General features: G+C 34.8%; 1 protein-coding gene across 2 annotated transcripts in view; it reads right to left on the reverse strand.

Annotated features, from left to right (window-relative positions):
- Nucleotides 1-27,723, reverse strand: part of COL4A5 (collagen type IV alpha 5 chain) — a 241,377-nt gene that overhangs the window by 106,001 nt on the left and 107,653 nt on the right. For both annotated transcript variants that reach the window (XM_087859697.1, XM_087859696.1), the window contains exons 3-10: nt 20,736-20,825; nt 13,743-13,787; nt 9,308-9,352; nt 9,161-9,223; nt 6,768-6,821; nt 6,390-6,416; nt 4,274-4,354; nt 1,758-1,820 (exon numbers count right to left, since the gene is read on the reverse strand). In XM_087859697.1, the coding sequence (XP_087715823.1) occupies nt 1,758-1,820; nt 4,274-4,354; nt 6,390-6,416; nt 6,768-6,821; nt 9,161-9,223; nt 9,308-9,352; nt 13,743-13,787; nt 20,736-20,825 (468 nt within the window). The remainder of the gene's footprint in view (nt 1-1,757; nt 1,821-4,273; nt 4,355-6,389; nt 6,417-6,767; nt 6,822-9,160; nt 9,224-9,307; nt 9,353-13,742; nt 13,788-20,735; nt 20,826-27,723) is intronic.

Here is a 27,723-nt window from a genome sequence, read left to right on the forward strand (position 1 = left end):
CAGAATCATAGATAAATAATTCAGGTGTCATAAGGCAATTAACTCTCTAGTTCTAAAAAGCATGTGTTTACTTTCTTAGTTCATTTTATTTTTATGTGACCTGACTTTGGAATGTTTCAAGGCTTGAAAAGTTAAATAAGCATTTGTTTGCCCAAGTATATTACCTCTTTGATCTCAGTGAATCTATTCATTTACATATTGTATCTGGTGGCATTTTTAAGACTTTGCTTCACCTGTTGAATCAGGGTTAATTGAAGGAACATTCAGAAGTGCAGAGCGAATCAGTTATAGAGTCACAAGAGTTGAGGACATTCAAGATGTAACAACACATCTAGGTTATACTGATGTTATAATAACAGAGTTAGGAAAAAGTGCCATAGTCCAGAGTCTCATGCTTTGCAGGATGTCTACAACTAAAATAGACTAAACAAAGGGGTTTTCTAATCCTTTTGTAGATATTTCCAGGAAAGCAGAAATCACAATCTTTTCTGGTAGATTCTTTTAGTATTTACCAAATGTTATTTCCTTCATTCAAGAATAGAGGACCAATTGTCACAAGCAAAATTGTGCAATCCATAAAGGTATAATGAAAACTGTCACTTAAATATATGGTAGATGAGAGATAGAATGGCACATGAGAAATTACTTTGACTGAAGTACAATTTTCCTGCCCTTTTAAGAGGCAAAGCTCTAAGTCCAAAACATGACTTGAATGAAATCTAAGTATTTCAGGGGCAAAAATACTCAGAATTTAATTACAGTAGAAAATATGAGTGACCATAGAGGTAGTAAAGTAAGAGAACTAGCTGCATAGTCAAGCTCTTTAGAAGTTTTTGGTTCTTTCCTGGGGTACAAAAATCCTTATTCCATTACAGAGTGATTCACTACCCTCGCCAATCCTACTGTTTTGTCACAGGCCCCTCAGAAATGAGAGCCAATATTTTTTTCTGAATACCCGTTTTTGTTCCTCTTAAACGAAACTGCAATATGAAGAAACACATTTCATCAAGTGACCACAGAATTGCCCTAGAAGACTTAATGCAATGGCTAGAATCAACTTCAACATGGATACATCAATAGGTAACCAACAAAATATTTTATTTTAAATCTTTCCTTTTATGTACCTTATTTTTCCCCATCTATAAAATGAAGCTATTACTTAGCACATATATTGCTCACCATAGCATTGTAAAATATCCTGTAAATGAAAAAAATATATAGGGGCACCTGGGTGGCTCAGTCCATTAAGCATCTGCCTTTGGCTCAGGTCATGATCCTGGACTCCTGGGATTGAGCCCTGGGTTGGCTCCCTGCTTAGTGGGAAGTCTGCTTCTCCCTCTCTCTCTGCCCCTTCTCCACTTGTGCACACACGCTCTCTCTCTCTCAAGTAAATACTAATTTTTTAAAAATAAAAACAGGGGCGCCTCGGTGGCTCAGTTGGTTAAGTGTCTGCCTTTGGCTCAGGTCATGATCCCAGGGTCCTGGGATGGAGACCCGCATCGGGCTCCTTGCGCACTGGGGAACTTACTTCTCCCCCTCCCTATCCCTCTGCCATTCCCCCTGCTTGTGCTCTCTCTCTCCTTCTCTCTCTCTGTCAAATGGGTAAATAAAGTCTTAATAAAATAAAATAAAATAAAATATATAGATTGTAAACATTGAAAATGCATTATAATTTCAAGTAGTAGAAATAATATTACTATTCCTGAGAGAAATTGTTTTTTTAAATAGGAGAAACGAAATTACTCAAGTAAGCTTACCATCAAACCTGGTGGTCCTGGGGGACCAGTTGGCCCTGGTAAACCAGTGGGACCAGCTGGGCCCTATTATAAAAGAATGGAAGAAAAGGATTAAAAAAAAAAAACCTCTCAACTATATCACACAAAGAACTAAATGAATGAAATTTTAACTTAAGTAACTGCCAGAATTTGGTTATACAGTTCTATAATTCTGCAGTATTATAAGCAGAATTTTAAAATGTATAAGAATAAAAGGAGGAAGTAACTATAAAGAAATTCAACTAAAAAGAATGGCTACAGCTTTTAGAAAACTTACGTTTTATAGCAGTAGATAACAAATGTAGGACAAACACATAGTAAGGAAGCTTTACAAAATAAAGTGATAAAGATGGGCATTTAGTGGGCTTTTATGCTAGAAATGGGAAGGGAAGGACTACCAGCTTCCAGGTGGCTTCTCTATTTTAAAGTAAAAAATAACTATGTATTTACCCAAAGAAAATGAAAACACTAATTTGAAAATGCATATGCACCCTTATGTTTATTGCAGCCTTATTTACAATAGCCAAGATATGGAAGTAACCCAAGTGTCCATCCATAGATGAATGGATAAAGAAGATGTGGTGTGTACACACACACACATACACACACACACACTGGAATACTACCCAGCCATAAAAAAAGAATGAAATCTTGCCATTTGCAATATGGATAGATCTAGAGGGTATAGTGCTAAGTCAAATAAGTCAGTCAGAGAAAAAAAAATACCATAGGATTTCAGTCATATGTGAAATTTAAATTAACACTATCACAAAAACTAATGATATACTATATGTTGGCTAATTGAACATAATAATTTAAAAAATTAAATTAAATTTTAAAGAAGAATTTAATTTAATCAAAACAGACAGATTAAAGAGACAATAAAAAAAGAACAGATTCTTAAATAAAGAGAACAAACTGGTGGTGCCAGAGGGGAGACAGATGGGGGAGATGGGTGAAATAAGTGAAACGGATTAAGAATACACTTATTGTGATGAACACTGAATAATGTACAGAATTGTGGAATCATTATATTGTACACCTGGAACCAATATAACATTTTATGTTAATTATACCAGAATAAAAAATTTTTTAAAATTTTAAAGGATGCGAAAAAATTAATTAAATTAAATAAATAAGATTAAAGACAAAGAAGGAAGTGAGAATAACTGGGACAACAGATAAAGGAATGATGCAACTTTTGTGGAACTCAATTTGGCATCTTAAAAAGCTGAAAATTTGACTTCAGTGAAATCCAGCAACTCTATATCTAGGTATAAATCCTGGATTATTTTGTAATTAAAAAAATTCCCAAACAACCAAATATTCAATAATAGGAGATCAGAGAAATAAATTGTAGTATGTACACACACTGGAATGTTACATGGAAGTGAAACTGAATGAACTACAGTTACATGGAGGCATCTTAACATATCAAGTGGAAAAAGTTGCAGAAAACTATAGAAAACTATATAAATGTTATATTATTTTAAAAGCAAAATTAAACACTCTTGTTTAGAGATATATTTATAACAAAACTATCTTTAAGAAGCAATAGAAAACTCAAAATGGTACTTATATCTTGGTAGAATGCACAAGGATGTGACTGCCAAGGAAACCCCAGGTTGATTCAAAATTATTTGAAATGTTCTAGTTCTTAAATGTTATTTTGGATTCATATGTGTTCATTTGGTAGTTAATGCTTCATAGCATACATATATCTTCCATGTATTTGGCTGCATTTTCAAATATTACATAACAAAAAATTATAAGGGATAAAGGGCAAGATTGACGGTACTTAAGATCACATGGATGGGTGTTGTCAAGCATGGAATGAGTTAGTAGTTAATGAAAAATTTTCCCAACATTGTATCTTAGTAATCAAATATTAGAAAGTACTAATTTTTTTTGGCAAAGAGATCAACTTTATGAAATATAAACCTCAAGAAATTGACTACCTGATCTATACTCAAAAGATATTGCTGTCTCCATGCATGTTATCTATAGGTTAACATAACTTTTTTCTTAAGATTGTACTTGAAGTTCACCATGCATAAATTTTATTCCTTCAGCCTTCAAAATATGTTCACTTATGCATAACTAACAGTGTTACAAATGATGTCTTCTAATATCTTAGATGGGAGACCTACAATTTTTATTTTTAACCAGACCATTTACAATTATCAGGACTACTCCTACCACCTACTGATCCTCACAGCACAAGAATAAGAATACAGAAGCGTATTTCCACTGCCAAATCCCAAAACAAAAATTTCCATGGAAACTGGATAGAAAGTTGAAAGAACAAAGCAGTCCTTTACAAAATTCTCCCTGGTCCAGATTGCTTTTATTTCCAGGTATGAAGTACATGCAGTGTCTATCAAACTTCAGATAATTTCTGTAACTAAAATAGAGGAAATTAAAGGCTGAAGAGAAAAATGTGATGCTGTGATCTGATTTAATTAATATAGTAAAGATGAAAATCACTGGATGCTTACTTGTATTCCAGGAGGACCTGGATATCCTGGATTACCCTTTGGTCCTGGCAGTGATGACATAATTATACTGCCTGGTTCTCCCTGAAAGAAATCATCAGTGGAAGTTGTAAGTAACAGTTATGACACACAAAAACAGGCAAGAGCACAAAAAACGATCTCAGAATTAAATCTGTCATATAAATGTTCTGAAGATTAGGTATTCTCAGTAATTAACATGAATAAATTTACCTTTTAAAGGGAAATGGGGAAGTGGCCAGAAAACACTGAAGTACAATCGACTTATTATGAGCCTGTAGTACCTTCAGTTACTCATTCATTAAAAAACATTTATCAATTATTACTATTTTCCAAGAACTGTGTTAGCTCTGGATACTAAGTAGTGAAGGAGATAAACAAGACCTCTGTCTTCATGGTGCTAACAATGTACTGGTTTTAAAATGCAGATCATAACATGTAAACAAATAAGACGACAAAAGGTTCAGTTAAAGGTTATGGAGAAAACAACATGGTGCATGATAAAGAAATAGTGGAGGACTAAAAAGAAGTGATAATTATGTAATATGATAGAGGTGCTAATTATTGTTATAATGACAATCATAATATATAAATGTATCAAATTAACATTACATACCTTAAATTTATATAGTGTTATACGTCAAATATATTTCAATTTCAAAAAAAGAAATAGTGGAGGAATTAATTTGGGTAGTCAAAAAAGGGCAATCCTTGAAGGCAACATTCAGGCTGAGATCTAAAGGATAATCAAGAGTCAGCCAGGTAAAAATGGTTTAAGAGTATTAGGCAGTTGAAGTATCATCTACAAAGGACTCCAAAAATGAAGAGCTTGGTACATTCAAATAACTTAATGCAGACCAGTGTGATCAGCAAGCCAAGGGAAAGGTGGTTTAAAAAGAAGTCTGGAAATGTAGGCAGGGACCAGAACATGCAGGTGTTACAGGTCTTGAAAAAGAATGTGGACTTTATCTCAGATGCAGCGGGAAGCCCTTGAAAGTTTATAAGCGGTGAAATTAAATTACTGATTTATGTTTTTTAAAAGATCATTCTTGACTATTCAATCTAGAATAAGTCAGGCTGGGAGGTGAGGGGATATTAATGAAAAAAAAAAAAGACTAAGAAGAAGCTATTACAATAGTCCAGATGAGACATTATGGTTGGTGTGATGGCAGTGGAGATGGAGAATTTAAGATATATTTTATAGGCAAAATTAACAGAATTTAGTGATAGAATAGAATGAGGAGGTATGTGAAAGAGTAGAAGATGCAAATACTAAGTCTCAGGTTTTAGGGGTCTGGGTTAACTTTGAACGTGTTAATTTGAATGTCTCGGAGATATCCGAGTAGAGATGTCAGAGAGGCAGTTCAATAAACGCATCCAACTCAGAAGAAAAGTCTATTTTAGAGATATAAATGTAGGTATTTAGTAGCTGGATAGTAAACAATATCATGAGATTTCACAATATTGCTAGGCATAGAAGAGGAAAAGGGGTCAGAACTGTGTCCTGATACCTGATGCATAGAATAGAATGAATTTGTATAGAAGACTGTGTGATGACCAGAGAGATACAGAAGATAATCATGAAAGGGTAGTGTCACAGAAGTCAGGGAAAAGGAGTATTCGAGAGGGAGCAGAGGGTCAAACTGTATCAAAATGTAATGGGAACTAAAAGTATCAGAAAAGAAAGTTGAGGGGTGCTTGGGTAGCTTAGTCGGTTAAGCATCTGATTTCAGCTCAGGTCATGATCTCTGGGTTGAGGGATTGAGCCCAGCATGTTCTCCCTGCTCAGTGGAGAGTCTGCTTCTCCTTCTCCCTCTGCACCTCCCCATGCTCATGCTCTTTCTCTCTCTCTCTCAAATAAATAAATAAAATCTCAAATAAAAAAAAAAGAAAAAAAAAGAAAAGAAATTTGAGTCTGTCAGCACACAGAAGATACTTCCATGGAACAAAGGAGATTACTTAAGGAGGGCTTGTGGGTACCTGCACAACTTCTAGAAACATCTATTTTAAGGCAGACATCAAGAGACATTATCTGATTGAAGTTGCAAGCTTTCTGAATTTCTTATTCAAAATGTTTACTTTGCTAGCATGAGATGCTTACCTTCAAACCTGGGATCCCAGGAGGTCCCTATTATTAAAAAGAAAAGGATTATTTTATATATACGAGAGGGGTGAGAGCAAAAGAACACAATGCTTTCCAAATAGAGTCAATTAAATAGATTACTCTAGGGTCATTCTAAGTAAACAGTATTTTAGGATACTTAGAGATGACATTTATATTAAATACAACAGAATCCTTGCTTTTACTCAGCACAGAGCTATACTACCAACTTCTTTTTTTTTAAAAAAAATCTTTTTATGGTTTACTAGGTTCAAATGTACTACTTTGTTCCACATGAATGCACTGAGCTCACTTTCTACATTTCTGCTTCTTCTGTCAATTCCTGTGTTCATTATAGTCCCAAATTGTATAACTTACTGGAGGACCCTGTAAACCAGGAAAACCGGGACTGCCTGGAAATCCACGTTCTCCCTAGGAGTTAAAAATAAAAGAATATGGAAGAACAAGAAAAAAAGCATAACTATACCAACAAACAATAACTTGTTGAAAAGATTTCTGTAAAAGCCATTCTGAAACATGCCAGATTGCCAAAAACTCATTAGCATTCCCTTTCCAATTATTTCAATATCAACTGCCTATATCAGTTCAGCCTTCTAAGATACTTTTATCCCTACTCATCAATCCTAATCAGAAATAAAGAAAATATCTTCTACCCCAGTCATTTTCTTCTGACAAATCCATTTTGAGACAAGCATACCACAGATTCCTAGCCATCATCACATTTAATAGTTAATGATTTGTCTCAATTTCCTGCCCATGCATTATATAGATTCTTATTTTAACTGCCCTATTGCATTTTTCTATTGTAAACTATTTCAAATTATTTTTGTAAAGAGGAAAAGATGGTAAAAAAAGAATGCCATTAATATCACCAAGAGGACAATAATAGCAATAGTTCTAGCAATTGCAGGTCATTATGTTTTCTAGGCACCCAATTTTTCTCACTCACTATTGTAAAGTACTAATATGGACATTTGGTTTGGAAAACAAAAGTAAAATTGCTGTAGAAGAACCCCAATGCAACCTCCTTTCTAATACCCACATGCCACGGTAATCCTAGAGACATCCTTCTCAGAGGCTTAAAAGAGTAAGATTATTACAGCTGTGGGCCTTTGAGTTACTTTGTCCAGTACTCTTCTCTCCATCACTTTTTACATATGGAAAAAATAGGCCCAGAGAGAAGGGAAATGGCCTTTACATCAAGTTTAGAAGACAGAAAACAAAAGAACCCATATAGTCTGATTCCATCTCTAAGGCTCATTCTATTAGTTACATAGTAAAATATTTCAAAAATTTATCTGGTAGTATACATAATAAATCCCATTTAAAAAATTTAAATCTCATTTAAAAAACATAATTGGGGGCTTCACACATAAACTAATCATGAGATCTCCTAAGGTGCTGCTTTATAAAAAGAAAGAAAAAGATCCCTTTTGTCATATAGCATACTATACTCATTGTGGATACACTGATCTTCAAATTTAAAACATTGGCTAGTGGTCTTTTTGTTCTCAAGGCATGCTGGCAAACAAACAAACAAATAACCAGAATAGGCACAAGAATGTAGCCTACTTTAAAAGCAATGTTCCATGCAAACTACTCCACATTTGTCCTATCACTATAAGGCTGCCCCAGCTGAAATGAAGAACTCAGGTAAGCCTCACAAATAAAATAGATACGTGTGTGTGTGTGTGTGTGTGTGTGTGTGTGTGTATACATACATATATATATAATTTTTGTTGTTGTTATTGGCAAGGGTCACACTGACCTGGAGAAATATTGGAGGTAAAAATAATTTTATTGCCTTCAAGTATATACTACAATAATTAACACAAAATACAGCCTTCATAATACAAAATAGTTTGTTCAAGTTATTTTAAATATGTACCCTAATACAAAATCTGACACATGCCATTAAGTTAGAAGGATCAAGGATATTTCATGAACAATTACACAGAATACCATGTGCAGAATGGAAAATGCCAAAAGGATAAACAGAAAATAATAACATATTGCATTAATAGATAGGAAAAGGAGAAAAGTGAGGGAATAAGAACAGAGGCTATGATAAACAAACTGTCAAAAAAGCAAAATTTCCTCATTTTTTATCCTTGCTATCACTTTATAATAAACCCAAACAGTTGACGAAAGACAAGAAAAGTGGGTCAAGAAAAAATGTTTTTCATACATAAAGTTTTATTTTTCTTTTTAAATTGTTAAATTCATCATTTTAGCTGATGGAGAAGAGTTTCCGTTTTCATACTTATAGTTTATAGTAAAAATTAATGTCCTGTATTACAGGTAGACTTTTAGGATTTTTCTTAAGGAAGTTATTAGACAAGGTAAAAAATTTTTCAAAAACATGAATTTTTGAAAATTTACATCGTACTTAGTTTTAAAAAAGGCAAAGCTAATGGATGACATTCATTAAGTATTACTCTTAACAAATAATATAATATTTGAAACTTATATATCCTAATTCCTTTTTAACTCTCATCCTACTTTACACTAAAGTAAAAATAGGATTCAGTAAATAACCTTCAATCCAATGCAATATCTCAGTTGATTATAAATGTCTAAAGAATTATTGATATTTCAATATATTGAAAATGTTAACTCAGAACATACCCTATATATGTCTTAGACATGAAGCTACTATATCTCTAACATTCTTCATATTGATTTCCTTAAACTTTAAAATCTATTATTATTAAGCATATTGCCTAAAATTAAGTTGAAAAAAATCTTACCTTGGTTCCATTGCATCCAGGGATACCTTGAGGTCCCGGGGCCCCATCATGGCCTGGCATTCCCTTTAAAAGGGATATAACACATGTATAATATTTCTTAGATTACTTTTAAAGGAATTTTCAATTAAAAAGCCAAATTCTACTTACAGGAAGACCTGGTGTCCCTGGAAATCCAGGAAGTCCAGGAGGACCCTATAATAAGAAATAAATTCCTTGAACCAAACAATAACCAGTAAGAATAAAATTATATCCTACCTAAGGGAATTATGAAAATTACATTTAGAATAGCAATGGACAAATGTGTCTCATTGATTATTACCATTTGTTTTCTCTATAGAAAAAAAACTCTTACACATGTTTCAAAGTCTCTTTTATAGGCAACTATAGAAGAAACTCCTATTTGAGGGAGCATTGTCTTCATTGCACTTAGCAGGAGTAGGCAAATTAGTGGAAGAAATGTCTTTCCTAAAAGATAAAGTGGTTCTCCCAGGTTTGTGATGAATACTGAATTTAGCAGGGGATGGGTAAGTGGCAAATGTATCTGCTCCTGAGAACATCAATGTGATCACTCCAAAAATTCTTCAATCAAATTTCCCTGTCAGAATTGGCAAAAATACAAGTTTGGCAATATTCTCTGTAGGTGAGACTCTGGGAAAGAGGTACTCTTTTTTTAAAATGTTTTTTAATTATATTGTTAGTCACCGTACAGTACATCCCTGGTTTCTGATGTAAAGTTCGATGATTCATTAGTTGCGTATAACACCCAGTGCACCATGCAATAAGTGCCCTCCTTACTACCCATCACCAGTCTATCCCATTCCCCATCCTACTCTTATACACAGCAATTGGGATTCAAACATCATGGAGAGAAATTTGAAATATCTAGCAAAATTACACATTTTTACCCTTTGAAGCAACCCATTTCTAAGAACCTAAACCCAAAGGTACACTAGAAATTATGAAACAAAATCTGAATTTCAAGGTTACTGATTACAGCACTGTTATAACTAAAGTTTAGAAATGACCATATAACCACAATTACAGCTAAACACTAGAAACAACAGGGGCATAACTAAATAAATTATGGTACATCCACATAATGTAAACCTATGTAGCCCTTAACGAGAATGAGAAAGATCTCTCTCTGTGCACTGAAATATGTAGTAATCTCCAGGATATAATTTTAAGTAAAAGAAACCAAGTGTAAGTAGCATATATAATATGCTACACTTTCATAAGAAGGGTGGTGATACAAAACAATGAAAAGATAAATAAAAAATAATAAAAATAAATATGTCTGGAGGAAAGAGGTAGGGGGAAAGAGGAAAAAGAATGGGGGATGGCAAGAATGGATGGGAAGCATCTCTGACTATACCATTGTTAAAGAACAATGTAAATATTTTAAATAATTAAAAATAAAAATTAATAAGAGGTAAAAAGAGAAAATTATTAAAAATTAAAAACTGGAACCAATGAACTTAATATATATCTGGTTGTTGACATAAACCATACAAAGAAAAAAATTACTTCAAGTGCCTTTAAAACGGATATTTTGACTGCACTTTCTTAGTGAAATCGGTCAATTCAAAGAGAAAAAAAAGAACAGCAAAGAAATAACAGCATTTAAGAATTCTATTATTACTATTAAAATTGAAATTGTTATTTTGTTCACTTGTAAATTGCTATTTTGAAGCTATCATAGGTATGTTATAGGATAAAGAAAATAACAAATTATATTAATGTCATTAGGAATCAAGATTTTTACCATAGGGAAGGGAAGATGGCAGGGGAGAGAGTAAGTATACAGAATTCTTTTCATTTTAACTTTCAATTAGAAGTAATAATATAAACTCATATTTTTTCTCTTTAGAAAATATGTTTTTCCTCATTCTGTCAACTGAAAAGACATCAAAATAAATGACTACCAGGAGCAAAGAAAACCCCTAACATTAGCCTGCGGTATCTACATCACATATTTCACTAAAAAGAACCTAGAGTCAGATACATACCCAATTTCAGATCTGGAAAGGAAATGTACAAAATGAGCCTGAGGAGTCTTGTATCAGAAAGCAAGAAAGTTATCAAAGATCAATATTTTTTTTTCAAAAGGACACAGGACAGGGGCCAATTTAAAGGGGCTCCACCAAGCCAAGGATAGGATAATTTTGGCTTCAAAAAGAATAATGAGTACAACTGGTCAGATCACATAAATTCCATTGTGTTTATAATGATAACAAATTCTTAAAACCTTCCTGACCATTATTCAAAGTTGTTGGTGTAGTAACTCATTACCCTATTAGAATTCCAGCTGATAAATTAGAATTCTAGTTAATAAATGAAGGATTTATACAGTTTTAAAAATCACCATTCTGCAACTCTGAACAAAAAACGCATCTAGGCAATAATCATCAATGAATACTAAACCATTAAATAAAAGCTGATGGGGAAATTTTGAGGGCAAAATCAGGCTCATATACCTGAGACCGCTGATCAAACCTAACATCAGAAAAGTGGGGTAATAGATGTTTGTGCCATAAGATGTAATTCAATAGTAAGTATGCAGCACTATGTATATAGTATTCTTTTTCTATTTTCTTTAATATTTTGCAGTATAACTTATATATAGAAAATGCACAAATCTTAAGTGTACAGCTCTTTCTATATCCCCAGAAAGTTCTCTAGTGCTTCACATAAGGCAATCTCCAGTCTGCAGGAAATATGGGGACAGATGAACAATTTAAATGACATCATGAAGAAACAGTCAGATCCAGAACGTAGAATGAAGTACAATACAAATGACCCAGTTTCTCCAAAAGCATAATAAAAGAGGCTTAAGAAACATAGCAACCAAACGCAGTATGTGGAAATTGCTTGGATCCTGGTTCAAACAAACCAATTATTAAAGGACATCCACTGTGGAAATCTGAATAAGGACTGAGTTTTAAAGTATATTTGAAAAATTATTGCTAATTTTTTGAGGAGTAATAACGGTATACTGGTTATGTGGTTATCAGTTAGAGAGACATATTGAAGTATTCATTGGTGGAATGGATGATATGAGGGATTTACCTAAAAATATTCCCCCCAAATAGTGATGGGATATGGATGAAACAAACTTGTCAAAATGTTGCTAACTTTTGAAGCTGAGTGATGGGCACATGGGGGTTCACTGTACTATATTCTCTGTACATTCGGGTATGCTCAAAATTTTCCATAATAATAAGTCTTTTAAAATTTGCATGTCAAGATTGCCTCTGGGCTGAGACACAAGGATGCAGGAACTATCAGGCTACACTTCTGAAGTTCTAGTTGAGGGACATAGTCTACTCAGGCACTATCAGACTCTTGCAAATAGGAATTGAGAGAATGGACAGGTTTGTTTTGTTTTGTTTTAAGTCTCAGCAGTGCTTATGACATAGTTAATGGTAGCTATAGCTATTATGAGATACATTATGATTCTTATGAAGAGCTTTAATAATATATGTAAATCCATTTATTACAAAATAACATAGAGACATATCTGCTAATAAAACCAAGGGTTTTGAGTTTCTTTCCTACTTCTCCAGTTCCCTAAAAAACACCAGGTATGAGTAGCACATAAGACAAGCTATATGTTGTTAAGAAGTATATAGCAAACAGGATGTATTTAATGTTTATGTAAAATTTGTACATCTACTTAATTTTTGGAGATCAAAGGATCAGAATGCTTAACTGTCTTTGTCACATAAATAAACATGTTATGTCATCACTCATGTACTTTATACTCGTATTAAGGGGCCTTGTCAGTCTATGAACGCACAATTTTAGAGCTAAAAGGCACCTTGGAGATTGTATTGTTCAACACTCTAATTTAACGAATGAAGAAACTGAGGCTCAGAAAAGTTAAATATGATTTTCTGAAAGCCAGGACTATTTTTAAACTAGTTTCCCCAATTCTAAGACACACTGAAAGATGTATGTCAACCTAAAAGCTTTTTAGAAATATTACACTAAATGTGCACTTCCATTTTGAGACAAATCTTGGTTTTCAGAACATTAAAATGAAAAATTATACATCTTAGAATTGAGAAAATGTTGTATATTTCTAAAGTAGTTACTTTTTAACACAGTGGTTTAAATTAGTGCTTCCCAAACTGACTCTCTTTAAGATACACAAAGAAAATTATAATATTTGTATATGGTACACTGGGAAGGGTATATAGCCTGAGGTGATTGGCCCTCTGAACCCAGAGGACTGAGTTGATCACATGGTTGGGAAGTTCTGGTTTAAATCATCTGTATGATACATATTTTTAATAAATTGACAAATCGTTGGAATTTAGCATGTTTGTATTTCCATAAACTGATTTAGAATCTTCTTACAATAGGTTAAATAGACGTCTGGATATATAAACATAACTACCAAAATACTAAAGAAATGCTAATTGTAGATATATACTAACTCTTACATTTAACTTTTTAAAGACTGTATTTTTCTTTTTGCATTTTAATATGAGTCTTTTTCAGTTGTCTCATAACACTTCATTTGCTTTTTCTCTGTTTTGACCAACAAAACATTTGATATACAGCAAATATCACTTACTCTGATCCCTTTTGGTCCTGGTGGCCCTGGAATTCCATCATCACCCTGAAAAATACAACACATTTAGTTCTTGTTCCTCCAAAAATAGTCCTCAAATAACCAATTTTATGTTATAACAATAAGAGACTTAAATTTTTGTGAATCTTTGTGAAAGTGAGAAACTTACATACCCAAGGAAGAAGCATTTATCATTAAGATTGAAAGCACTGAGGTAAGTTATATGATAAAAAAAAATAAGAAAGGTCTTTATTTACTGAGAAGAAAAGTGCTGACATGTAGCAGAAACTTTGTACTTGTGAAGTGAACTATGAAAATCATACAAAACACAGATGAAATAGTGGTACTGATACTCCTCAAAATCATGCATAAGCTAAATAAAAGCTGAAAGTCTGGGCAGGTTCTATATTGTGTCAATCTCCTTGTCATGCTGGTAATAAATAGCATCATTTTTGAACCCAAATATATGCTGCTCTTGAGTTTGCTGTTTTAAACCTTTGCTTTGTTTTATAAGGTACTTTGTACTAGCAGAGCTCAGGAAAGAAAAGAAAGAACCATAGATTTTCTAAGCTGCTTCTGTAGACTTCATGCAAAAGAGGCTGCTCACATGTAAGTTAATCTATGTACCCATTTCTAAGCTAACAAATTGCATTGCTGAGAATTTTAAGTTTTGCCTCACTAAGTTTTTATTAACTAGTTTTTTAAAAACGGAATAAAGAAAACCTAATTCTGCTCCACAAGACGGGAATTTCAGTGGACCATACAGCTAGTAGACCACCACCTGAGGCTTTAGATAGGTTTTATTAATCTGGGACATCTTGCTTTACACAAGTGGTTTCTAAATTACACAACTCATAACCTTAGAGGTTCCACTGGAGGTTCCTTGAAGCCTATGTCACAGCCTTCCTTCCATCAACACAGCTCTATTTTTACGTTTTATGTGGGGCTTCCATACAAATTTTCATTTGGAATAAGGGTTACCTGGTATATTCGTTTCTTATGCTGCTGTTATCAATTACTACAAACTTAGTGGCTTAAAACAACACAATCTTACAGTTCTGGAAGTCAGAAGTATGGCAGTAGTCTCAGTAGCAGAACCTTGTTTTTGGAGGTTCTAGGAAGAGAATCCATTTCCTTTTTTCCAGCTTCTGGAGCAGCTAGCATTCCTCAACTCATGGCCCTCTTCAATCTTCAAAGCCAGCAATGGTTGAATGAATCTTTCTAACATTGCTTCGATCTGACACTGTCTCTTCTGCCTCCCTCTTCCACATTTAAAGGACTCTTGTGATTATACAGCCCCATCCAGATATTCCAGAATAATCTCTTTACTTTAAGACCAGCTGATTAGCAAATTTAATTCCATCTACAATCTTAATTTTGCTTGTTTCTATAACCTAACATATTCACAAGTCCTGAGGATTACATCATGGACATCATTAGGTGGAAGACATTATTCTGCCTACTACACCTTGCTTTTAAAAAGTTTAATAATCTACTCTTTCCACAACAGATGCATCTTTAAGGAGATTAAAGTAAATCTAATTCTATTTTTAAAACAACCAGAAGGCTGTTTGCTTAATTAATCTTTTTGCATCTTTCCACTAAAGGCAGAAATAAGACAAAGATTCCTTAATATTTAACTGGTTGTCCTAACCAACATAGTTAAATAAGTGGAAAATAGAGGTATAAAATTTGGAAAGGATGAGACAAAACTAACACTATTTGCAAATAATATGATTGTATGCAAGGAAAGCAAAGAAAATTACATGAAAAATTACTATAATCAGTAAGGTAATTCAGAAAGATAACTGTAAAACTGTATATAAAATTAATATGAGAAAATCAGTAGCTTTCTTAAATACCAACTACCAGTTAGAAAACATAATGGAAGAAAATATGCAATTTACAATAGCAAAAAAGATAAAATATTTAGGAATAAACTTAATAAGAAATGTACAAGATTCATAAGAAGAAAAGTTTAAAACATTTCTGAAGTTCAAAAGGAAGATGAGAACAAATGGAAAGGCACTCCATGTTCTTCAATAATAGTCAACATAAAAAACAGTCAATTCTCAACAAATTTAGTTAAAATTTGACACAATAAAAACAGAAATAACATGAATTTTTTTTTAAATTGGATAAGGCGACTATAAAGTTCATATGGAAAAATAAACAAGCAAGAACACTGAGGAACATTCTGAAAAAAAAAAAAAAAGAATAGTGAGGGGAAACTAGCCCTGCCAGATACAAAATTACAGCATAATACATCAATAATTAAAATAGTTTTGTTCTGATATTTGAATAAGTGTATCACTGAAAGAGTATGCAAGGTCTAAAACCAAGTCCATATATTTGCGTGAATTTGGTTTATACTGAAAGTGGCACTGCAAATCAATGGGAAATTTACATTGGGACACATTTGTGAGGACATCTGGAAAAAAAATAAAGGTGGAACTTACTTACAAACAAACCACACACCAGGATGAATTAGAAATAGAAAAGATATTTACATGAAGAAATGAAACTATTAAAATACTAGAAGAAAAAATGGGAAAATTATAATCTTACACTGGGGAAGGCATTTCCTACTCAAAATCCAAAAGCCATAAAGGACCCCTGAAAAACACACAGACACATAAACACACATATACACATACACACATGCACATAATCAGCAAAGACGTGACAAATTAGGGGAAATAACTGCAACTCATAACACAAAGGGTAATCACCCTAATATACAAATAGCTCATTAACATATAAAACCACCAACAATAATGTAGAAAAATGGGCAAATGAAATGTTATAGAAGACAGTTCATAGAAAACACAACTGATTCTTTGACCTATGAAAAGGTGCTTAACCTCACTCTTAATAAGAGAAATGCAAACTAAAAGCATTGAGAGACCATTTTTCATCTATCAGATTGACAAAAAGCCAAATTTCATAATAGGGTTGGTGAAGCTATAGGGAAATTGCTCTTGTATATAGATGAAACAAGGATAAATCATACAACTTCTTGGGGGGCAATTTGGCAATATCCATAAAAATACATAAACACATGTACCCTCTGAGCTAGCAATATCACTTCTAGTAATCTTACAGAGATAACCCCTTATTGGGGAAAGGAAATCTATTAAAATTGCACATCCTAGCAGCGCTGTTTGTAGAAGAAAAAAATTGAAAATTACCTAACTGATCACCAACAGGGGACTGGCATAAAAAATTATGGTTTATACACACAATGGAATACGATGTAGTTATAAAAGATAATGAGGAGGTTCTGTGTATACTGATATATCTACAATGTGTATTATGTGAAAAACAGAGGTCAAACATGTTGAATATACTACCACTTTATAAACAAAGGGAGGTAAAAGTGTGTGCGTATATAAGCATGTATGTGCACATGTACATTTGTATCTATGCGCATATCCATAAAAACTATTGAGATATTCACAAGAAAGTATTAGAAATTGGTACCTATTAGGGATATATAGAACTTAGTGGCTCATGTTCACAGGTGGAAAGGATATATTTTTCACTCTATACCTTCTTATGTTAATTTATTTTCAATAAAGTGAACATATTATTTATCAAAAATTAATTAAATTTTACTTTTAAGAATAAAGAAATTCTTTGGAAAATTTTATATATGTGTTCTTACATATGTATTTGTTTTATATATCTTTACTTTCATATATAAGAATATAAAGATTAAAGAACAATCCTACAAAATTTTTGACTGAGTATATACATTAACATATATATGCACATACTAGAACACCCAATCACATAAAAAGTATAAATTCGGCCATGCTGGGAAGCATGAAGTCATACTGCAGATAGAGGCACAAAGTGCTTCAAATTTAGACTCCGAAAAGTTTAGAAAGCAGTGTAGCCTTCTCATTATACAGATACTAAAATGGAATCACAGCAAAAGATTGGACTACTTTCTAAATCTAAAACGCATACCACCACACCTTTAAAACTTATCATACTATTGTACAATAGTTCTAGTTAATGCTAAATTATTCCAAAGGGATTGAGGTGTAGTTACCTTTTTTTAAGCTGCCACAAATCTATTAAAAGTGCCACCTCTCAGTAAGCATGGTGCACAAGAAACTCAGCCCCTAATCCTAGGTAAACTCAGCTGCAAGAAATGTCACTTTATTTTCCTATGGTTCAGCTTAATTTCTATTTCAAAGCACCCACTTCACTAACATGACTTAAATTTAACCTCAGTCGATTGGAGTCCCCACCTCATTTTCATAAGGCTGTGCCTAAATTATGGAGAGCTTACGGAGTTCCAAGTTGTTGAAGGGTGGGACAGTCCTGTCCAAGCTGGAATTCACTGAGATGTCCCACGCCAGTAGTATGCATGGATTACTGCTGACTTGGTGCTCAATTCCATCCACTTGACTCTTTCAGATCTCTCTGCTATTTCTGTGCCACTCCTGGGTGCACAAGAAACATTCTGCTGTTTTTACACCTCGTTAGCCCTAAGAAATTCTGTTAAATGTCCCATCTACTTAGCTTCTATGCAATCATTTAAAGTCTTGCTTTTTCCTTGGCATAAAGTTCTACTCAGGAAATTTAGCACAGGTCCCTTCTGCTCTTGAATCTAACAAAACTACCGTTATGTACTGTCACCTCCTCAGACATCATGCCCAAGCACACTCCCCCAATCTCTGCTCTGATATAGTTAACTGTTTAAAAGTACTTATGCATTTAAATTAATTTCCTCCTTTATTGGAAAGACTACCTGATGAGTAGTATCTATTTGAACTCTTTAATACTCTAATAATATAATGTACCACTATTACGTGAAATAAGATTAGGGAAATTATTACTTGAAAAGGGGTGTCCATTAGACTGTTTAAAAATAATCTTTAGAAAAGATTTTATTTTAATTATTTTTATCTTCAGGACTCAGTTCCTCACATAAATCAATAACTGTTGAGTTCCTCATTTGCTTTCTCTACTAGAACTCAGATGGGCTGCTATTTACTAAATCTAGGCCTCAATACAGGGTGCCTGGCTGACTTAGTTGGGAGAGCATGTGACTCTTGATCTCTAGGTCATGAGTTCGAGGCAACTGTAGAGATCACTTAAAAATAAATAAATTTGGGGCACCTGGATTGCTCAGTTGACATGGGGCTCCCTGCTCAGCGGGGAGTCTGCTTCTCCCTCTTCCTCTGCCCCTCCCCCTGCTTGTGCTCTCTCTCTCTCTCTTAAATAAATAAAATCTTTTAAATAAATAAAAAAAAGATTAGGAAAAAAAGTGGGTTTTTTGCCAGGCAAATGAACAGAACTGACCCTTTCATTATCAGTTCACCAGTCTACCTAATACAGATGGTAAAGGGCAATCAACCAGAAGAACTATTTTTGGAAAACCCAGAAACTTCTCTGAATCTTAATATTCACTATTATCTCTTCCCACTCCCTATCTTAACATGCATATAAGATGGTATCTTTGCTTATGGTAGAGGAGAGACTGCCTGCGCTGCAGTCAATGGGGAAAAGTCTTCCCAACTGATAGGACAACAGCACCTTTGGATCTATAAGCCTGGGTACAGGAAAGAAAGGCTGTATGGATCTATCCTCTCATCTTTCTCTCCCATAAAACAGCCTATGTGACTTCTACCTCACCAAATTCACTGCTATACCTGTCACAGGAAATTGCCACCACTCCGAATTTAACAAATTGCTGAATACGTTACCCACCATTCAACCCCACAGATAAATACCTGACTCCTGTACCACTGAATACAACAATGGACATTTCTCTAAACATGGAACTTTTTAGTACCTCAGATAGCCCAACCTTATTATGCTGGACCTGATGTTCCCACAGTTGGACTCTGAGACTACAGAAATAAAATGCCTCCTCACAGATCATATTGCTTCTGTCTGAAACAGGATTAACTGAGGCATCTGGGAAAAGGGAAATGGGATCTGTCACTGGGCCTATTTTGACCTCAAGAGTGGTGGTCTCCTACCCCTCATACCTGTGCCCACCTTACACAAATTTTCCAATTCTACTCAAGTACTCTATACACCAGAAGGGACTTCTGGCTCGTTGAACCCCATGGTAATTAATGGCTTTTATACTGTTAGCACTGTGTGTGTCTCCCCTGGGGTATTATTTCTTTTGTAAAAGCCAGGCCTTCAACATTCTTACCAATGTAACATGTACATATGGGGCATTGATAAGAGACTGCACATATTCAAGACAGCCCCTCCTATTGAGTATATCAAACTAAACAGGGTAAGAGGAGAATTCCAAAACCAGGCACTCTGGTTACTAGGAGAACTGTCATGTGGTATTACTGATTCTACTCACATGTATGCTCCAGGCAACTTTTCCCACTCAGGGTTATTCAATTCCAAAAAGTTGTATGCAACCTGTCTTTGAACTTTACTTAACTCAATAATGACACTACTTCAGTTTTAGAAACAGAACGGACTAGCCTCAATTCCTTGGCCCAAATAGTGCTGGATAACAGCACAGCCCTTAACTTCCTGCTGGCCAACCAAGGTGAGGTCCTCACTGGCACTGTTGCATGGGGAAAAATGGAACAGTGAGGAAGCTGGTGCTTTTTTCTGGTTAAACATTTTGCTTATTACACTGTCACAGTAAAAGGTTTGATAGTTCCTTTCATTTTGGCTTGTTTTCTTATTCAGCTACTCTGACACCCGGCAGTTTAGCTCTCTCCAGCTCAGCTGAACTCCTGACAAAATTTAATTTTTGTTAAGGATCCCAACGACCACATCCAATTAACAGCATCTTCCAAAAACATTTGAATATGGCAGTAACATTCAGGTTTTTTTTTAAACCAACAATAAAATACAGACTCTTAGCTATTCTATTGTTTTATTTAGATATTAATTTCTGGCTGTAAGTCACTAACTTCTTAGTTGATTTGACACCTAGTCCCACATTTAAGATGGCTTCATGCCTCTAGTGTTACTGGTTAGCAACCTGGCACATACCTTTTGTCCCCGAGGCCCTGGAGGCCCTTCTGGACCTGGAAATCCAGGCAAACCTGGATGGCCTTCCAAACCTGGAAATCCTCTCTCCCCCTGCAATTGAACAAGAGTGAACGTTATTTGTGATGAAGTTATTCATGAATTTTCAAGCATGGGTATGGCTGAGATTCAAAAAGATCAAAAGACTATCTAGAGAACATTAATTTAATGATACTAAATTCATAATATCCACTAACATGAGAAAATCTATAAGATATAAGTGGAAAACCACAAACCATTCTGAATTTATATCATATATGGTAATGTAGTCTCTTGCTTTCTTATAAAAGTAAAAAGCATATCAGAAATGAAGTGATAAACATATTGACATCAAGAGTTTAACAGGGAAGATGGCAATAAATCCAGGAAACCAGGTCTGTAGGGGTTACATAAAGTAAGTATGGTGCAGGGCTGAAGAAGTGTAAAAGGAAACCATCTGAGGGGCGCCTGGGTGGCACAGCGGTTAAGGGTCTGCCTTCGGCTCAGGGCGTGATCCTGGCGTTATGGGATCGAGCCCCACATCAGGCTCCTCCGCTATGAGCCTGCTTCTTCCTCTCCCACTCCCCCTGCTCGTGTTCCCTCTCTCGCTGGCTGTCTCTCTCTCTGTCAAATAAATAAGTAAAATCTTAAAAAAAAAAAAAAAAGGAAACCATCTGAGAAGTTTTCAGATTTGTCCCAGAGTAGGACAGTTGCAGGATTATCCAGAATGGAAATTCATTAGCTGACTAGATAAATTAGTCAGAAAAGGGCTCTAGAACATAAAAAATTTTATATTTTTCTTACTGTAAAATTAATACAAAAAGGAATACATGTTATTGTAGAAGAACAAAAACATATAAAGAAAAAACCACCAGCAATTCCTCTACTCAGAATTATTTATTGAACTGTAACTCAAGTCCCAGTTCTGACCACAGCACTTACCAACACCAGCACAGAAGGGCTGCCAACGTACTAGTGAGGTTTCCTACATTTTATCAGCATCTATACAATAAGGTTGTCTGATGTGCATATCTGCACAGATAGGTGGGCATGCAGAACAGCCATCTATACTAATATATCATTATATCAACATGTTAGGGTTAGTTAACTTGCATATAGCCAATTATAGAAAGAGTGTGAGCCCTGAAACCCCTAGGAGATCCAATCACAGAAAGCAAATTCACCACTTTCAAGTTTAAGAACCCTGAGGGCTCACAGTGCCATGGCTTGTGCTCCCAACTGCAGAGTTTGCAAACAGTCCCTCTACTTTTCTAAGGCTTGAAGGCTGAGACTGTGGTCAGCAGCTCTGGCCCTCATTCTAGGAACCCTTTCACCAGATCCTATCCACAGTGACAGCCTAGGCAGCACCTGAGAAAGAGAAAGCAATGTGTGTGTGGTAAGTACCGAGTTTAGTCTAGATAGCTTAGATAATTTTGTATTAAATAATTCTTTGTTATGTTGAATCATCTTATAATAAATATAAGTATTTTGAAAAGGCTAATTCTGGTCAGTTTCCACTCATTACTTCAGAGCCAATGAAGCAAATGCTAGCCAATTAATGGTAGGTCTAAACATTCCTGTAGTTTTGGCAATAATTACTATTGACATGTTAACATGTTTTCTCTTTATGTTCTATAAATATATTTCTTTGTTACTTTAATTAGCCATATAATTATGATAATTTAGTATTAATCAACCTCATCAATTATTTTGAAGGAAATAGAGCAAGAGGGGGAAAATAAAAGGTTCAAAATTTCTAGAGCTGGATTGTCTCAAATCGTTACATAGTTCATTTCTGGCAGAGTTGGTAGTAGAAATCTGATTGAAAGGACAAGTCAGAAAGGAAGCTAAAAGGGAAAAAAATCTAGTTCAAGTAGATTTCCATCAGTGGAAAACATAGCTACATTCTGGGATCTCCCCTGGTATTTAGAATATCTCTCTGCCAAAAGTTGTGGATAATGTTTGAAGAGAGCTATATTTTCTCAGAAGCAAAACTGCTATTTGGGCTATAGGTAAGAGAGGAATAAACCAGAAATTGAAAGCAGAGAGTGCTAAAAACCTTGTGTTTGTATTAATATAACTATATACTATAAATTACATATACTGAAATCTCCTCATACTATAGCCAAATAATATTGTGGTCCTATCAGGGTGACTGAGCAATATTATACCAAGGAAGAGAGAAGGGCACCTACTGGAAAGTAGCAAAAAAGAATTGCAAGAACAATCTCCAGCCTTTAAAAGGTAGAAAGTTTCCTGCAGTAGAAGCTATAGAAGCCTGCCATGAGGTGGAATGAAGGGAGGGCCTTCTACCTAATTCCCACATATGGTACAAAAGGTTGACATTTGTTGTTTGCCTACCTTTGCTACTGGTGGCAAGGCAATCATTCAATCCTTAAAACTAACCTACAGTTTACTGTAATTTGCTAACACTCACATAGAAAATGGCACAGTGCATCTATTTGTGAAGGCCAAACTTATTTTTAAAAACTGGCTTATGCTGCCTGCCCATATTTGAATAAAAAACCATGCTTACTTTTCATTGTTGAGTAATCTTCTCTCTGCCTGTCCCTTATATATTGATATTACTCTGGATTTTCTTTTTGACCCTTCTCTCTCTTTCCCTGGGAGATCTCAAATATCCATACTTTTTTCCCCCTAAAAGTTAAGCTCACAAGGTCACCTGTCTTAAACATCTCCACTTGAGTATCTCACAGGAACCTAAAACTCAACAACAACAATAATAATAACAAACATGTATCGAGCTATTCTAAAATCGTCCCATGTTTTATTTATTTAATTCTCCCAATGACAACATGAGGTAAATACTACTATTATTTCCATTCTACAAATGAAGAATTGGGACACAGAGAAATTGTGTAATTTTCCCAAGAGTAAATTTAATACAGAAAACACTGAGTTCATTATCTTTCTACCATCTTCCCTATTCCAGGAAATAGCACAAGGTAGACCACAAATTTGTAATAATCTACTCTTTCCATTACCCCTTCATCTAATCAATCATGCTATCTCCGTCATTGCATTCTTAGTACCCAACAGAATGAATACTCAGAAAATATCCAATCAATGAATGAATTTCCTTAATGGATTATATAACACTTATGGCACATGTTTTTGCCCCAAATACAGAAAAAACATAAGTTAGGGTTAGGAGAAATTATACAAAGGATAACTTTTTATGATAAAGCTCTTTGATATACCACAAGCTAGTATTAAAGAGAATAACAGACTGATTTACTTAAAAGGAAAATGTACTTTATGAGTCAAAGGTGCCCATAAAAGTGTTTCAGTTTTACAGGAGTCATACTTTATAATCACAATAAGAAAATTACATGATCATGGGAATGAAAAAATATTTTAAGAATAGTTTCTCAACTCTGAGAAACAAACTGAGGGCTTCAGAGGGGAGGGGGGTGGGGGATTGGGATAGGCCGGTGATGGGTATTAAGGAGGGCACATATTGCATGGTGCACTGGGTGTTACATGCAAATAATGAATCATGGAACATTGCATCAAAAACTGGGGATGTGGGGCGCCTGGGTGGTGCAGTCGTTGGGCGTCTGACTTCGGCTCAGGGCGTGATTCTGGCATTCCGGGATCGAGCCCCACATCAGGCTCCTCCACTAGGAGCCTACTTCTTCCTCTCCCACTCCCCCTGCTTGTGTTCCCTCTGTCGCTGGCTGTCTCTCTCTAATAAATAAATAAATAAATAAATAAATAAATAAATAAATAAATCTTTAAAACAAAACAAACAAACAAAAAACTGGGGATGTACTGTATGGTGACAAATATAACAAAATAAAAATTATTTTAAAAAAAGAATAGTTTCTCAAGAACAATACAAAATTAGCAGGAAAAACACTGGATTTCTGAGGATAGAGAAAATAAAAAGTGGGACAAACTGCTATAATGACCACTGAGATTAAATTATTTTTGGATCATAATATTGCAAAAATGTAATATATGGGCAAGACAATACCATTAATGGACAAATGAAAACAATGATTAACTAAAAAATGCAATTATGGGCAATTTTGTCTTCTTTTTGAGTAATTTCTATGTTGTTTTTATAATTATATACTACAAAGAAATATTTGATGTAATATAATTAGGAGAAGAAGAATACGGACCTTTGACAACTGCCAAATGGAGATAATGTAGGTCAGATGATCTCAAACTTTAGCTTACATCAAAACTGCTTGGACAACTTGTTAAAACACAGATTACCTGGTTAGAGTTAGATTCAGTAGGTCTGCTCTGGAGCCTAGGAAACCGGCATTTCTAACAAGCTCCCAGTAAATGCCGACGCCACTGGTAGAGGGGAAAACCTTGTTTAGGTAATGTTTGAGTGTGACATGAATTCTATTTTACTTTATAATTTTTATGGAAGTATAGTTGACATACAATGTTATACTAGTTTCAGGTGTACAGCATAGTGATTTGACATTCTATACATTAAGCTATATTCACCATGATAAGCATAGTTACTATCTATGTGACATGAATTTTATAGGTTGTCAGCTGGTTAGTTTCTTTTTTTCTTTTTTATTATTTTTTTATTTAAACTCAATTAGCCAACATAGAGTACAATTATTAGTTCCAAATGCAGTGTTCAATAATTCATCAGTTGCGTATAAAACCCAGTGCTCATCACATCACATGCCCTCCTTAACGCTCATCACCCAATTACCCCATCCCCCACCCACCTCCCCTCCAGCAACCCTCAGTTTGTTTCCTACAGTTAAGAGTCTCTCGTGGTTTTTCTCCCTCTTTGATGACTTCCCATTCACTTTTCCCTCCCTTCCCCTATGATCCTCTGCCCTATTTCTTATATTCCACATATGAGTGGAAACAAACCATATGATAATTGTCTTTCTCTGATTGACTTATTTCACTCAGCATAATACCTTCCAATTCTACCCATGTTGATGTAAATGGTAAGTATTCATCCTTTCTGATGGCTGAGTAATATTCTATTGTGTATATATATATATATATATATATATATATATATATATATATGCCACGTCTTCTTTATCCATTCATCTGTTGATGAACATCTCAGCTGTTTCCACAGTTTGGCTATTGTGAACATTGCTGCTATAAACATTGGGGTGCAGGTGCACCCCAATGGATCACTACATTCGTATCTTTGGGGTAAATACCTAGTAGTGCAATTGTCGGGTCATAGTGTAGTCTTATTTTTTTTTTTAAAGATTTTATTTATTTATTTGACAGAGATAGAGACAGCCAGCGAGAGAGGGAACACAAGCAGGGGGAGTGGGAGAGGAAGAAGCAGGCTCATAGCGGAGGAGCCTGATGTGGGGCTCGATCCCACAGCACCGGGATCACGCCCTGAGCCGAGGGCAGATGCCCAACCGCTGTGCCACCCAGGCGCCCCTAGTGTACTCCTATTTTTAACTTGAGGAACTTCCACACTGTTTTCCAGAGTGGCTGTACCAGTTTGCATTCCCACCAACAGTGTTAAGAAGGTTCCCTTTTTTCTGCATCCTCACCAACATTTGTTGTTTCTTGAGTTGTTAATTTTAGACACTCTGACTGGTATGAGGTGGTATCTCATTGTGGTTTTGATTTGTATTTCCCCAATGCCGAGTGATATGGAGCGTCCTTTCATGCATCAGTTGGCCATTTGGATGTCTTCTTTGGAGAAATGTCTGTTCATGTCTTCTGCCCATTTCTTGACTGGATTACTTGTTTTTTGGGTGTTGAGTTTAAGAAGTTCCTTATAAATCTTGGAAACTAGCCCTTTATCTGATATGTTTCTTGTCATCAGGAGTCTAGCAAGTTTTGTTATTAGCAGTGTGCACTTGGACACATTTCTTTGGCAGAATTGACACATTTTATTATTTGTGTGTTAAACTTACTTTTTAAAAGCAGTTTTATTGAGGTACAATTAACATACAATAAATTGCACATATTTAAAGTATACAATTTGAATTTTTTTCACATATGTAACAATCAAAATAATGAACATATATCCATAACTCAGACAAAAAATCCCTTGTCTTTTCAACAAATGTTGCTCAAACAACTAGACATTCATATGTTAAAAAAAAGGATTTAGGAGCTGAGATGCCCTTCAACAGATGACTGGATTAAGAAGATGTGGTCCATATATACAATGGAACATTACTCAGCCATCAAAAAGAACAATTTCTCAACATTTGCTGCAACATGGACGGGACTGGAGGAGATAATGCTAGGCAAAATAAGTCAAGCAGAAAAAGACAATTATCATATGGTTTCACTCATTTATGGAACATAAGAAGTAGGAAGATTGGTAGGAGAAGAAAGGGAAGAAGAAAGGGGGGGTAAACAGAAGGGGGAATGAACCATGAGAGACTATGGACTCCGGGAAACAAACCAAGGGCTTCAGAGGGGAGGGGGGTGGGGGAATGGGATAGGCCGGTGATGGGTATTAAGAAGGGCACGTACTGCATGGTGCACTGGGTGTTGTACCCAAGTAATGAATCATGGAGCTTTACATCAAAAACTAGGGATATACTGTATGGTGACTAACATAACATAAAAAAAATTATTATATAAAAAAGAATATAGATAGAGACTGCACACTCCTCGTAAAAATCAACTCAAAATGGATCATAGAACGTAATACAAAACTATAAAACTCCTAGAAGACAGCATAGGAGAAAAAATAGATGACCTTGGGTATGATGATAATTTTTCAGATACAGCAAGGGCACAATTCATGAAAGAAATAACTGAGAGCTGGACTTTGTTCAAATTAAAAGCTTCTGCTCTGTGAAAGACAGTGTTAATGGGAATGAGAAGACAAGCCACAGACTGGGAGAAAATATTCGCAAAAGACACATCTGATAAAGAACTATTATCTGAAATATATAAAGAGCTCTTAAAACTCAACAATAAGAAAACAAACAACCTGATTTAAAAATGGGCCAAAGTCTTTAAC

The sequence above is a fragment of the Ursus americanus genome, chromosome X (assembly GCF_024610735.1).
Source record: "Ursus americanus isolate L20-20 chromosome X, mUrsAme1.1.p, whole genome shotgun sequence".
Lineage (NCBI taxonomy): Eukaryota > Metazoa > Chordata > Mammalia > Carnivora > Ursidae > Ursus > Ursus americanus.